Genomic DNA, 12,113 nt, shown 5'->3' with positions numbered 1-12,113 from the left:
CCTCCGAGATTTGGAAGCGTTGGAAGTCCTCCGAGAGAAGGGAGCCCTCCGAGAGAAGGAAGCCCTCCGAGAGAAGGGAGTCCTCCGAGAGAAGGGAGTCCTCCGAGAGGAGGAAGCTGACCGAGAGGTAATGAGCTGGTTGACGGAAGTGCAGGGAGTGAGGGCTTAGGAACCTGAGGCGCTGATGGAAAGCTCGGGAGAGAAGGGAGCTGACCAGTAGGAGGCGAAGGCCATGAACCAGTAGAAGGGAGCTGTGGTAGCGTAGGCAGTGTAGGGAGAGAGGGCTTAGGAACCTGAGGAATCGTGGCAGGTACTGTAGGTATCGCGGGAGTAGCAGGGGTCCAAGGTGCAGAAGGAGCCGGAGGCAGAATAGCTTGTGCCGCTGCAAGTGCAGGGTTTGTGATCTGGAACAACACAAGGCGGTTTTGAGCACCGCAGCACTCACCCCTGTTGCCTGAACATGTCAAACTGCAGAGGGCTTCAAGCGCACGAGAAGGGTTGAATGCGAAGGCACTACCGCAACGGCAAGTTGAGCCTCCATCAATACCAGCGAACTTAAAGCCTTGGCGCGCACAACTTCCAACGCAATTCGACCAAGTGACACCGCCGACCTCTGGAAGAGTCGATGCCGAGCCAGTCAAGAGCTGCTGCACGCTGTTTGCCAGGCTGCTCAGGCCGCCGAGAAGACCATTAGAGGGTACGCTGATACTGATATAGAAACCAAGGTACACAGCGCCATTGACTCCATAGAGGGTAGGGGCCTGAGGGACAGCAGCGGATACAGCTGATGCAACCGGAGGTGCTGGCTGGGGGAGTGATTGTGGTAGAGCCGCGGCTCCACTGAGGAGCGGAAGCCACCAGAAGGCTGAGTGCATGCTGGCGACTGCGTTGATGTGATCGAGGACCGCGCCGACAAGGTAAGAAGTGGTTAAGATGAGTCTAGAAGCGTTGCTCAACAGCCTGATAAGGAGTGATGAACTGCTTCGACTGAGGTTTAGCAGGTGCCGGTTGGTCCTTCAAGTATGTCCAGACTGTCTCTTCAACCCTTCTGCGGCTCGTTGAGACTCATCATCAGGCAAGGAGCTCATACTCTCAATAGGGCTACTCTACGATCCTTGGCAAAGAATGTCAAGCATCGAATCGTTTTGGGAGAGGGTCGACGCGGGAGGCATTCTTCGTGCTAGTCAGAAGGTTTCTCGGGCTCGCTGTGACTTCATGCAAGATAGCGATGCATTCCTGGGCACCCAATGATAACAAGAAGATGTTTGGATCCTTACGCGGGGCAATTAGGCGAGGAATTTTCTGTCTGCAATCGCACATTCTTCGGCGCTTTTCTCCGTCAACGTACACAACCATTGGACAGCACTGCCGAAGATCAGCTCTCAAAGACTGTGTTATATATCGATAAAATTATCAAGGACCTAGATCTTGCCATTGTATCGGACATATTCTGCCATAAAAGCGGTCCTCAGTGCCACGGAGGGCCGACAGGAACACTTTATGACCTGGCAGAAAGCTCAGCGAGCATAAAGGAGGTACGAATTGCAATGTCGTCTTCCACCTTTCTGTCATATGATTTTATTCCGGCTCTAGATGCCAAAGTTGATAGGTCCTTACTTTTCAAGAGCAAACCACATATCGAACTCTGAAGAAGTGCTCTCTCGCGAGGATTGTCCATGAGATTCCAGTCTATTAAAAGAGCGGCTGGGATGGGGACGCAGCATATGTTTGAACGCCCGAAGAGATTCTGGCCATGGGTTTGTGATCTTCCCAGTCCGATGCTTGTACCAGCTGTCAACCAAATCTTGCCAGACAGTCTTCGCCATCTTCCTCTCCAACCACTCCTGGTACTCCATCGTGGCTTTCTGATTGACCTCAATTGCTGAAGCGCCGCACTCCTTCTTCCAGCGCATGCACCGAATGATGTACTCGATCTGCACTTCTTTCATCTCAGGATTGCTACCCGCTGGATTAAATGAATTCGGTCCAGCAATCATGAAGAGGCTGGGATAGCCGTGGATTGCAAGACCCATGAACGCCTCCGCGCCAGATCTCCAGTCATCATTCAAAGTACGACCATTTCTCCCTTGCACATTTATGGGTACAATGAACTCAGAAGCTCGGAATCCTGTTGCACAGATAATGACGTCTGTTGGCTGTAAGCCTGCGTTGGTCTCGATGCCTCTTTCGCTTATCAAACGCATTGGCTCCGTAATTAGCTGGACGTTTGGACGGGTCAACGCAGGATAGAATCCATTGTCAAACAGTATCCTCTTCGTGCCGAGAGGGTATGTAGGCACGAGCTTCTGGCTAAGGTCCGTGTCGACAACTTGCCTGCGTAGGGAATGTCGAGCATATGTTTCGACGACCGAACGCCAGAGCTTCGAGCGTGGTATGGGCGACAGCAAGATATCTGCGCCATAATGCAGTGACTTTCTGTAGATCCGATGAGCGCCTGGAGCTCGCAATAGTGTTCGTCCGATGCGGCCGAAATCTGGGCTGAGCTTAGGAAGCACCCAATGCGGATTCCGTTGATACACTGTAACACTGGACGCGACCGATGCAAGGGAGGGTAGCATCTGCACTGCACTTGAGCCCGTACCGATGATGCTGATGTGCTTCTGATGGAAGTTGATCCTGTTGTCCCACTCTGCAGGATGAAGGATCGGTCCGTGGAAGGTATCAAGCCCAGGTACATTCGGATAGTTTGGTTTATGAAGCTGACCCACGGCAAAGATGACAATCTCAGCGTGGATGTGGTCATTCGTAGCAGTGATGATTTCCCAGTCGCTCTTGTCTTCTCTGAAACGCGCTTTCGCAACTTCCGTGTGCAGATGAAGATGGGGAAGTAGCCCCTCGTCATCGGCAGCTTCTTTTAAGTAGTTTAGGATCTCTTTCTGTGGCGGAAACCGCTTCTTGCGACCTTTGTAAGGTGCAAATGAAAACGAGTAAAGATGTGATGGCACATCGCAGGTGCAGCCCGGGTACGTGTTGTCTCGCCACACTCCACCAACAGTGGATCCCTTCTCCAGAATCATGAATTCATGTTCTCCAGCTCTTTTCAGAGCTGCACCCATACCTAAGCCTCCAAAGCCTGCTCCGATGATGACAACCTTAGTCTGGACCGGAATTGTGTACTCCATCATTGGACTTTGAGAATCGTCAAAGAGGAATGGAAGAGTAGACCGATCAATGTCTGATAAGTCACAAGTTATGATACACCAGAGTAAGTCATCAACTTCTGCCCATCTTGTAGTCTAGTCTGTCCTCAAGCCGAGGCAAAGGATCAAAGTGAACGGCGAAGTGATCAAGACGCCTGAAGCGATGGATGCTCAACAGGCGTGCGCTAGTGTCGTCGTAGACTTCATCCGATATCAGCTCCGAGAGTTACACTCAAAGGCTCGTGGGTCGTTGCCTGTACCGGTAGTGTACTGTTATAAGATTGCTCTAAAAGCGATTGCAGAGTGACATTATCACCGTGCTTCACCTTGTTTATCCCATCAGAAACTTATTGGCGAGACCGTTGTAAAAATGGCGAGTCGCTGTTGTTGTCCGCGGCAAAGTCGGACCTTCGTTACACAATTCGAGGATCACCGAAGCTAGAACAGACTTGGCAATCCCTGGCTGAGTGAGTCGTGTCGACAAAGGAGAAAGAAGGAACTAGGCTGAATACTATTGTCCAAAAGGATACATGGCATCAGTGGGCGTCAATCGATTCGCAATTTTGACGGCGCTGGCCTTACTCACACCGATGAACTTGAAGAAGTGCAAGCTATTAATAGTTCGCACGGTCGGACACAAACGCCACCTGACACGCCACGGTCTACAAAATCAATTTGAACAACTTGCGGACATCATTCAATACGATTGAATATCGATATCGGATCCATCTCGCTAATCGTGATGGTGCATGATCCTGCGCCGCAGCCGCGCCTTTATCCTAGCCCCACGCCAGGCCGAATGTTGACAGCCCTGGCCACGCATCACGCCTTCACTGCCGCGCTTAAATATCGACCGCACTTCCACTATTCAGAGCCAGTATCTTCCTGCCGTCTAGCTGACCCATACCACATTTGCCGGCCCAGCACTCAGCCCCAGATGCGCAACAGCCGCAGCACTCGTCGCATCGTCGGCGATTCTCCACATCTCGACAAAGTTCGAGCCGCTATCCGTGATGGCGAAGTACTCCTCGCTGAATGGCGCAGGCGAGACTGCGTTTGCAGAGCCACCACTGGCGGTACTCGGCGTGATGAATAGTTGCTCGGTAATGGCACCTGTGCTGGCATCGAGGGCGAAAGCGGAAATGTATCCCGGCGACGAGGTTGAGCGGGAGCGTGTGCCGGTGATGAGGTATTTGGGGGATGCCGTGCTGGAGTTAAATACAGGGATGGAGAACTTGGCTTCGTCGGCCCAGTAGTTTGATGTGTTTGTGTAACCTTGGAGAAGGGTTAGTGCCAGCTCAGGATATTCCTCTGACCTGTCGACTTACCTGACGGAAGAAGTGAGTATGTTGTGTTCATGTCAGTCAGCAAACCAGTCGCGTTGTCGCGCTTGTACACGGCGAGCGAGTTAGCCTCTTCGTACACGACGTACACCCATTGGCCATCAGGATGCGCAGCGAGATGTCTTGGGTTCGCTCCCGATGGTGCAGCGAGGTACTGAATTTCTTCCGCAGTCTGGGATGTGCTATCGTAAGAGTGGACCCAGACCGCGTTGCCCATATCATCTGCGGAATAGACAAAGCCGTTGTCTGAACTTAGGTCGAGGCCATGTACACCTGAGCTGTTGCTGTACGTAAGATCCGCAACCGAAGACTGCAGAGCGCCAGAATCATCAACAGCGATGGCCTGAGCTGGGCAACCAGTACTATACGCTGCTGCAAAGACAGTGTAGGGGCTCGTCGAAGCGGCTGTGAGGTAATTGGCATTCTGACCTGTGGATTATTAGCTTTAGCTAGAGAAGAAAAGGATGCGACTCACAGGATGCTGAGAGAGTAATCTGTGAGACGTACTCCAAGCTCATGTTTGCTGTCACAGCATAGCTTTGGACGTATCCTGTAGTTCCGACATAAACATTGCGTTTACGTTCCTGTTATGACCGGTCAACGACAAAAGGGAAACGTTTGCTGGATACATGCGTACATCGATGGCGATCCACTTCGAACCCGAAGTCGCTTTTGTTGTTATGTTGTTCACCAAGCTCAAGGTGGAGGTCGCATCGTCGAATTCAACGCCGACTATCGTAGACCCTGCAAAGAAACCAGAGAAGAAATAGTGCGAGTCGCCAAGCACGAGGGCAGCGAAGCTCACAATGGAAAGGCTACAAGCGGGACGCATGATGACAAGACGGTGATGGGATTGAATCTGGGGAAGATGGTGCCTTGGCACATGCTACATTTAAGGTAATCCTTGAGATTCATGGCCGCGACAAAGATGACGAAACTGAGCTATATTCGTGCGCAGCCCTGGCGCGCGGCGGAGCACTCGCGCAGACGTCTTTGCGCTCATGCTAAAGGCGAGCGTTGCTCATATCGGTCATTTTGCGGAGTACTAGAAACGAGGTAGCTACGGGGCAGGCTGGTCAGGGCTAGTGCGCGAGCCTTGCCGTGAAACGAAACGGCCGAGACACGTCAGTGCCATGCGTATACGCGTGGATCAAGCTCAAGCTCCCATAAGAAGGTCAACGTAAGCGCATACGTACCATATGAGATTGGACGATGCTGGGTATCATATCAAGCTACGATGGCGGAGTGGCGACAACAAAGGGTTCAGAATGAGACTGCCTGCTCGCTAAGAATGAGAAACCAAACACTCCGGAACGCCGTTCCTGAACTGTATGCAACAACTTCCTGAAGACCGCACCCGCATGCTGTAATTCCTGGGCCAAGATCCCGAGTTTCCGTTCGTCAGTTCGCGTTGCGCAAGGCGCTCTAGGCTGCTGCGGCTGCTTTGCGCGACTCAAGCTTTCGCGGGGCCCGCTTGGTGGTCGATCCTGAACTCGAATCCGCATTGGCGGATTTCGGCGTTAGCTTCCTCGGCTTCCTCCGCTGTCCGTTCGTCGAAGCAGACGTTTTGTTCTCCGTGTTTGCAGTTGAGGCTGCAGGCTTCGGTTGGGTAGGTGCTGCAGGCTTGTTGGCCGTCTGAGACTTGGAGGCTAGCTTCGGTGGGGATTTCTTTGACTCTGCTTCCTTCTTTGCAGCCGGCTCCTTGGGTCTGAAAGACTGCGCCTTTGGCTGGGATGCCTGCGTCGGAGGCTTGGACTCCGTATGCGCATTCGATTCAGCTTGTTGCTGTGGCGCAGACGTGCGCTGCGATTTGCGGGGCTGAGGTTTTGAGTCTTTCGGCGAGTCTGAAGGTCTTTTGGATTGAGACTCCACCTGCGGTGCTTCCTTGGGCGTTGGGGCCTGCTTGGGTGTGGATGCTTGCTTGGGTGCAGAGGCCTCGTTTTGTTTCGACGCTTGACGGACAGCGTGCCCATTCTGCTGAGATGCTTGTCTCGCAGTCGGCTGGGCTTGTTGCTCTTGACCCTTGTCTTTGCCTCCTAGCCCGAGCGAAGCGCCCAATCCACCCAAGCCCACTGCAGTACCGGCCTGTGACATCGATGGCATGTTTGGCATGTTGGGCATCGACGGCATCGAGGGTCTCCAACTCGTCATGTCCGACACTGATTGCGACCATGATTGTGGCATGTCATCGGGCATCTCATTCTTCATCTGCTCCAGCTCTTCTTCATTTGGGGCTTGCGTCTCTTTCGACTGCATGACCATCTTCTCTAGTGCCCTTTTTTGTGCCGGTGTAGACTTCCAGTTTGGAAAGTCTCCAATAACACCTCGCACGCCATGACTGGCCATCTGTCCAAGATCCCACATTGGGCCATGCATGGCACCATACACTGAGCCGATTCCACCACCAAGCAGACCTGTGACAGTAGCGACTGTCCCTCCTACAATAGCGCCGGTGATCTTTCCAAGCGTAACCCCAGGCTGTACACCGAGGCCAGCGCCAGCAGCGAGCCCTTGGAATGCACCAGATTGTGTATATTTTGCTGCCTTGCCAAAGGACTCGGCTTCGATCTCTTTATTGATGGCTTTTGCGAGGATCTCTTCTCGAGCATCTGGATCACCTGCTGCGTTAGCAGCTTGCCGGTATTCCCACGCTTTCTGCGCCGCCTGCAGTGCCATAGTGGCTGAAACTCCGGCATTTTGTTTTATCTCTTTGTCTGGGATGGGCTGTTGTTTTTTGTCTCCCATTTTGCTGTCGCTCTTCGCGGCTTTTGGTGTCGAGTTTCGTTGCACTTGTTGCGTTTGCATGATCTGTTGTTATTCCTTCGAGTGTTCACAGCTGGTAATAGTGAAATGCGGCTGGCTCTACGTCATGTTCAAGGATGTCGTGGTGGCGCACCGCGTTTAGCGTCTCCTCTCCCGTCTACAATACCTGTTTTCGCGACGATATCTATCGTCAATCCATACGGATCTTCACGATCATGTTGTGTGTAAAGCGATGGTAGGCTGGGACCATGCTGCCGCGACTGTCGGTGATTTCGGAAGGATTGCAGGTGTAGTAGTTGCTAATGAAGATCATTCAGGGGTGACGTATGAGCGAAGGATGCGCGCACGGGCGACTTGTTGACTTTCGGTGACCACCCCTACTACAAACACGTTCTCATTTTCAAAAGTCCATGCGACTAAGTTACCTCACCCTATCATCCCGTGTATGACGAAATCCTCCCCAGAAAGATTCGAATACGGAGTAGCCCTTGCAAGATGATGATATGCGCCTGATCTTCCTCGGTGCGGGTGTTTACGCATGAGACGGGCGCAGCGAGCAGTTTAGCGGCCAAGTCAACTGTGACAGGCACATTTTTTTGATTCTGAACGCCTTTCAAATACTCAGGGGAGTTCAGTATGACAGGCTCTGCATTCAATGGCTGCTCCTCACTTACCATTGGCTTCGGATCAGTTCGGCAGCATGTTGGATGATACTCCCATTGGGGGTAGGCGACGAGCATTACACAGTCTACGATGAGCAAATGCAGGCCATCTGCAGTGGATGCCGATCAAGGCAGCCATCAGTGATGATCTTGTCGACTCTCATCTTCCTGTTGGCCATGTCTAGGCCATCAACTTTTGGCGCCCATTTCAGCCTCATCACCGCAATCATGGCCATAGATTACGAGTCCCTATTCATATCAGATCAAAGATCCGAATCGGAATTCCCGCCCTCATAAGCGTCTCCATGACACCCTGAGCCCCAAGTCCCCGAATCGTCGGACCAGTCAAGACACCCTTAGCTACCAGCCCGTGCAAGAACCGCTCGACGCGCCCATCACCCTCAAAGACCTGCCCTGATGTGATGTTCCTAAAGCCCGCGCTTTTCAGCCCGCCGACGGCATGGGATCCAGAAGCCCACGCAGACTCTGGGGTATGGGACCGAGAATGGGCTCGGCGCTCATCATGCCGTGGACGTAGCACTCCCCCCCGACTACGCAATGCTGCTCTTGCACAGCCGGGCGGAGGATGGCTGGCTTCCAGGTGCCAAATAGAAGATAGAATTCGTCGCCGGATGATGCGGAGTCTGGTCCCATGCCGAGGTGTCCGGTGTCTGTGACAATCAAGGCGCGGTCTCGACAGGCGCCGCGTAGCTTGTTCAGACAGTGGCTGGCTTCCGGTATGGCGATTGTTTCAGTCATGGTCTTGGATGGGCTGAGCAAAGCGCGAACTAGTGCCATGCATTCTTCGAATGGTGCTTCGTAGGGCACTGTGGGCATCCAGCGAGTGGCGAAGTTGTTCAGCAGTAGACAGCGATAGCGTGCCTCGGTGACAAGCTCGTCTCCGGTATGTGCGACGTGCCGTTTGACACTGACAAGTACATCTTGAACTGCCTGAGCCGTTGTAAAGTCATCGACTCCCTCGAGTGAATCACCGAAAGGTCTTGCGACCTGCGAAATCGACCCACAGCGCAGACCGTAGGCACGAAGCACTTTATCTTCGATAGATTCCCACGCAGGCAGCGGATCGAAAAATGGTGGTCTGGCTTCGTGTACTGAAGCTGAGAACAACGGGGTCGACCAATCCGGCACCCAGCTTGGTAAGTGAAGTGAGCTGTCGTTGCCAGCACCAGTCTTCCGTACATTGGCACAACACCGAAAGACCTTGTGAGGGGCGGATGTTCTTCTGCGTAGCATCTATATACACCTCTGCCACAGTCTCGTTGTAGTCTGGGATAATCCCAATCTGTGCCGCATCACGAAGCTGGCCGAGGACACCATAGATGCGGTCTCGTTGATCCGTGTACTTTGATCTACCAATCTGGCGTCGAAGGTTGGTGAAGCGAAATGCTCTCTTAGAGAACAAGGCCACAGTGTCAGCCATGCCGAGCCGGTCACGCAGGCTATCCTGCTCAATTCCGTCCAGGATACCCAGACTCTCGATAGTCCTGCGATGGAGGACGAAGATGGCGCGACAGAATGATGACCATTCAATCGAGTCGTGTCCGCACAAAAGACTCACCCAATCTCCGCCAAGGCCAATCTCTTGTCTGATCCATAGCCTCTCAAACCACTCGCGGTTGAGCAGATGGAACAGTGCCAGAAGATGCTCGTGCTCGATGTCCAGTAGTGTATGCATGTCAACCCACCCTGGCTCAGCCTCGCCTTCAGTTGATGGCTCCACAAGCCCAGAGCCGAAGTCGACCTTCACAACACGAGAGATTTTACTGATCAGACCCATGGCGATTGTACTGTCGCTCATCGTTGGTCCCAGAAAAGCGACAACATTCTGTGCACAACGGTAGATGTCGCCCATCATGAGGACCTGTTGGGCTCGTTCGTCGTAGTCGTGCTGATTGATACAAATTGCATCCGCCCATACTGTTCTTGCCACATCAGTACGCCGCAGATGCTGCAGGGTCGTGGCGAGGTTGCGTATGACAGATACTTTGAATGCTTTTGTCGTGCCATCGTTCAATGCAATATTCACGTCCACCGTGTGCGGATCATTCGGCGATCCCCAAACGTAAGACAGCGCATCAAACGCAACAGAGGTTTCCTGTTGCAAAGTCGAATGGAAGATATCTAATTACGAGGCTGCATCAAAAGACCCAGGTTGTATGTTGATGAGTCGAAGTTCATTTGGTCTTGCCAAGGGCAGGTATTCAAGGAGAGCCATGTCCCACGTTGAGAGATCCGTGGTGAAGCCATCATGGTGTCTGGCGTTCAGAGCCATGATATTGTGTAACTGCCTGGTGCAGTGTCGGGTGGAGGCTGGGATCAACAATTGTATTGCTATCTGTTGTCGTGTTGTGATGATTGTGTACGGAGCTCTCAGCTCTGAGGTAAGTGCACTTGCCCACTGGGCGGTACCTGCTACAACAAGATATCATGTGACTTCACCCACGTGGTTACATATTGTTTTAACCCACAGCGACAATGGTCGTGTCATGCGCTCACAAAAGCAATCCTTAATTTTCGCAATTACCAACAATCGTATCAACCCAAAGAGAGTGAAACCCCGTGTGGTCGAAAGGAAACGATATTGGTGGAAAGGATTGTGAGGCTGACCAGGACCGCTCGAAAGGACTCGCCGGTGATGACAGCCTGGAAGGATTCGTGAGCATGCGAGCACACTATGGTCTTTGCTCGTGAGAAGTGAGACTGCGCATGGGGCGACTAGACGGGTGTCCTTAGCAGCCAGGGACCTAGACACGGTAAGTAAGGGAGTGAGTACGGTCCGGGTATGTGACTGCTGCTGCATTCAGGCGATGACGTTGGCGGTCTGTGCGTTGCTGGCATGTTTACACCGTATGGACATGCCGACGTGTTGTAGCTCATAGTCGGTTGGGTCTCAAATCTATTCGGTGACTTTCGTCGTTGATGCTTGATCGAGCTCGCATGGAGCACAAAAAGCCACTGTGAACAATGCTTGAACATGAAAGCATTGATGGCTCCCGAATGCATGATATTACTCCGTTCTAATACGCTTTGTTACTCATACAATCTATAGCACACTCACAGCCAACCTACGCTTCACGCAGGCTTGACACCCTTGTGAATCGCCGCAATGCCATCGGTCAAGTTCTCGTAGCCCTTGCCGGGGATCAAGAAGCCAGCATCCCTGATCATGCCGCTGAATTCCTCTTGGCTGGGGAATCGCGCGATCGACTCGACCAAGTACTGATAGCTCGCTTTGTCGCCAGCCACCATCTGTCCAATGTACGGGATCGCATTGAACGACCACTGCTGGTACACGGCGTTGAACAGCGGGTTCTCCACCTTGCTGAACTCGAGGCAAGCGAAGACGCCGCCAGGCTTCAACACCCTGTACGCCTCCTTCAGCGCCACGTCCTTGTGTGTGAAGTTTCGGATACCGAACGCAACAGTGTAGAGATCAATCGAGCCATCCGGAATCATATCGAGCTTCTCCGCATTCGCCTCGACGAAGCGCAGTCGCGGACTGCGCGCATACGGCGTCTGCAGGCTCCTCTTCTTGCCCTCGGCCAGCATGTCCGGGTTGATGTCGGCGACGGTGACGTTGGTGTGCGCGTCGTTGTTGATATGGCTGGCGTGGTCGAGCATGCGGAAGGCGATGTCGCCCGTGCCGCCGGCGATGTCGAGGATGTTCCAGCCCTTCTGGTCGGCCAAGGGGGAGGTCAGCGGGTTGCGTCCGGGGTTCAGGTTGCGCACGAAGTGGTCTTTCCACAGGCGGTGGATGCCCAGCGACATGAAATCGTTCATCGAGTCGTACGAGGAGGCGACCGAGGAAAAGACGCCGCGGACTGGCAGATGGTCAGCGTCCATGAACGTGTCTAGATTGTATGGTATGGCGTACCACGCTGCTCCTTCAGCGCTTCGGCGACCGTCTCGAAGCCAAAGTGCGTCGTCCCATCGTGCGCATCTCGCGGCGGCGGCGGCGGTGGCGGCTCCCTCACGCCTCTCGGTGCAGACGCAGCGAACCCCCTGGCCGACTGCCTCCCGGCGCTCGTCCTCGCATCCAGAAACTGGCGCCCAATCCGTATCCGTGAAGCGCTCATGATGGCGGTGGTGAAGAGGCGCTCGAGGCTTGGCGCGACTTTTCTAACGATGATGCGCGCTGGCTCCGCCGCGACTGCACGTGCCCT

At 53.4% G+C, this 12,113-nt stretch overlaps 6 protein-coding genes across 6 annotated transcripts; all 6 read right to left on the bottom strand.

Moving 5' to 3' along the window:
* Positions 1-1,404: 1,404 nt before the first annotated feature.
* Positions 1,405-3,634, bottom strand: M421DRAFT_419007 (putative monooxygenase). Its single transcript, XM_033591973.1, has one exon. It carries the CDS (start codon positions 3,141-3,143, stop codon positions 1,614-1,616), a length of 1,530 nt encoding a protein of 509 aa, XP_033450219.1. The 5' UTR covers positions 3,144-3,634; the 3' UTR covers positions 1,405-1,613.
* Positions 3,635-4,053: 419 nt separating this feature from the next.
* On the bottom strand, positions 4,054-5,336 carry M421DRAFT_3737 (3-carboxy-cis,cis-mucoante lactonizing enzyme; the record flags this gene model as incomplete). Its single annotated transcript, XM_033589771.1, has 4 exons — positions 4,054-4,436; positions 4,490-4,933; positions 4,980-5,088; positions 5,142-5,336. 4 exons carry the CDS (start codon positions 5,334-5,336, stop codon positions 4,054-4,056), a joined length of 1,131 nt encoding a protein of 376 aa, XP_033450218.1.
* A 349-nt stretch (positions 5,337-5,685) lies between these two features.
* M421DRAFT_419006 (uncharacterized protein) lies at positions 5,686-7,554 on the bottom strand. The gene has a single exon (XM_033591972.1). The coding sequence runs from the start codon at positions 7,307-7,309 to the stop codon at positions 5,930-5,932; it is 1,380 nt and encodes a 459-aa protein (XP_033450217.1). The 5' UTR covers positions 7,310-7,554; the 3' UTR covers positions 5,686-5,929.
* An 819-nt stretch (positions 7,555-8,373) lies between these two features.
* Positions 8,374-10,054, bottom strand: M421DRAFT_59119 (uncharacterized protein; the record flags this gene model as incomplete). The annotated part of the gene is given in 2 exon segments (XM_033595660.1): positions 8,374-9,100; positions 9,117-10,054. Coding segments are annotated over 2 exon segments (1,665 nt in total), but the record flags the coding sequence as incomplete, so codon positions are not given.
* A 270-nt stretch (positions 10,055-10,324) lies between these two features.
* Positions 10,325-10,886, bottom strand: M421DRAFT_381772 (uncharacterized protein). Its single transcript, XM_033589864.1, has one exon. It carries the CDS (start codon positions 10,748-10,750, stop codon positions 10,376-10,378), a length of 375 nt encoding a protein of 124 aa, XP_033450215.1. The 5' UTR covers positions 10,751-10,886; the 3' UTR covers positions 10,325-10,375.
* M421DRAFT_419004 (UbiE/COQ5 methyltransferase) lies at positions 10,833-12,062 on the bottom strand. Its single transcript, XM_033591971.1, has 2 exons — positions 11,825-12,062; positions 10,833-11,771 (listed from the first exon to the last, which is right to left on the bottom strand). Exons 1-2 carry the CDS (start codon positions 12,024-12,026, stop codon positions 11,023-11,025), a joined length of 951 nt encoding a protein of 316 aa, XP_033450214.1. The 5' UTR covers positions 12,027-12,062; the 3' UTR covers positions 10,833-11,022.
* Positions 12,063-12,113: the final 51 nt, after the last annotated feature.

The sequence above is a fragment of the Didymella exigua genome (genome assembly GCF_010094145.1).
Source record: "Didymella exigua CBS 183.55 unplaced genomic scaffold M421scaffold_9, whole genome shotgun sequence".
NCBI lineage: Eukaryota > Fungi > Ascomycota > Dothideomycetes > Pleosporales > Didymellaceae > Didymella > Didymella exigua.
This window is presented reverse-complemented; position numbering and strand designations above follow the sequence as displayed.

Coding starts and splice junctions, on each gene's coding strand:
- M421DRAFT_419007 (XM_033591973.1), bottom strand. CDS start 3,143: ATGGAGTACACAATTCCGGTCCAGACTAAGGTTGTCATCATCGGAGCA.
- M421DRAFT_419006 (XM_033591972.1), bottom strand. CDS start 7,309: ATGCAAACGCAACAAGTGCAACGAAACTCGACACCAAAAGCCGCGAAG.
- M421DRAFT_381772 (XM_033589864.1), bottom strand. CDS start 10,750: ATGCAGCAGCAGTCACATACCCGGACCGTACTCACTCCCTTACTTACC.
- M421DRAFT_419004 (XM_033591971.1), bottom strand. CDS start 12,026: ATGAGCGCTTCACGGATACGGATTGGGCGCCAGTTTCTGGATGCGAGG. Junction 11,772..11,824: donor AGCGCTGAAGGAGCAGCGTG/GTACGCCATACC, acceptor ACCATCTGCCAG/TCCGCGGCGTCTTTTCCTCG.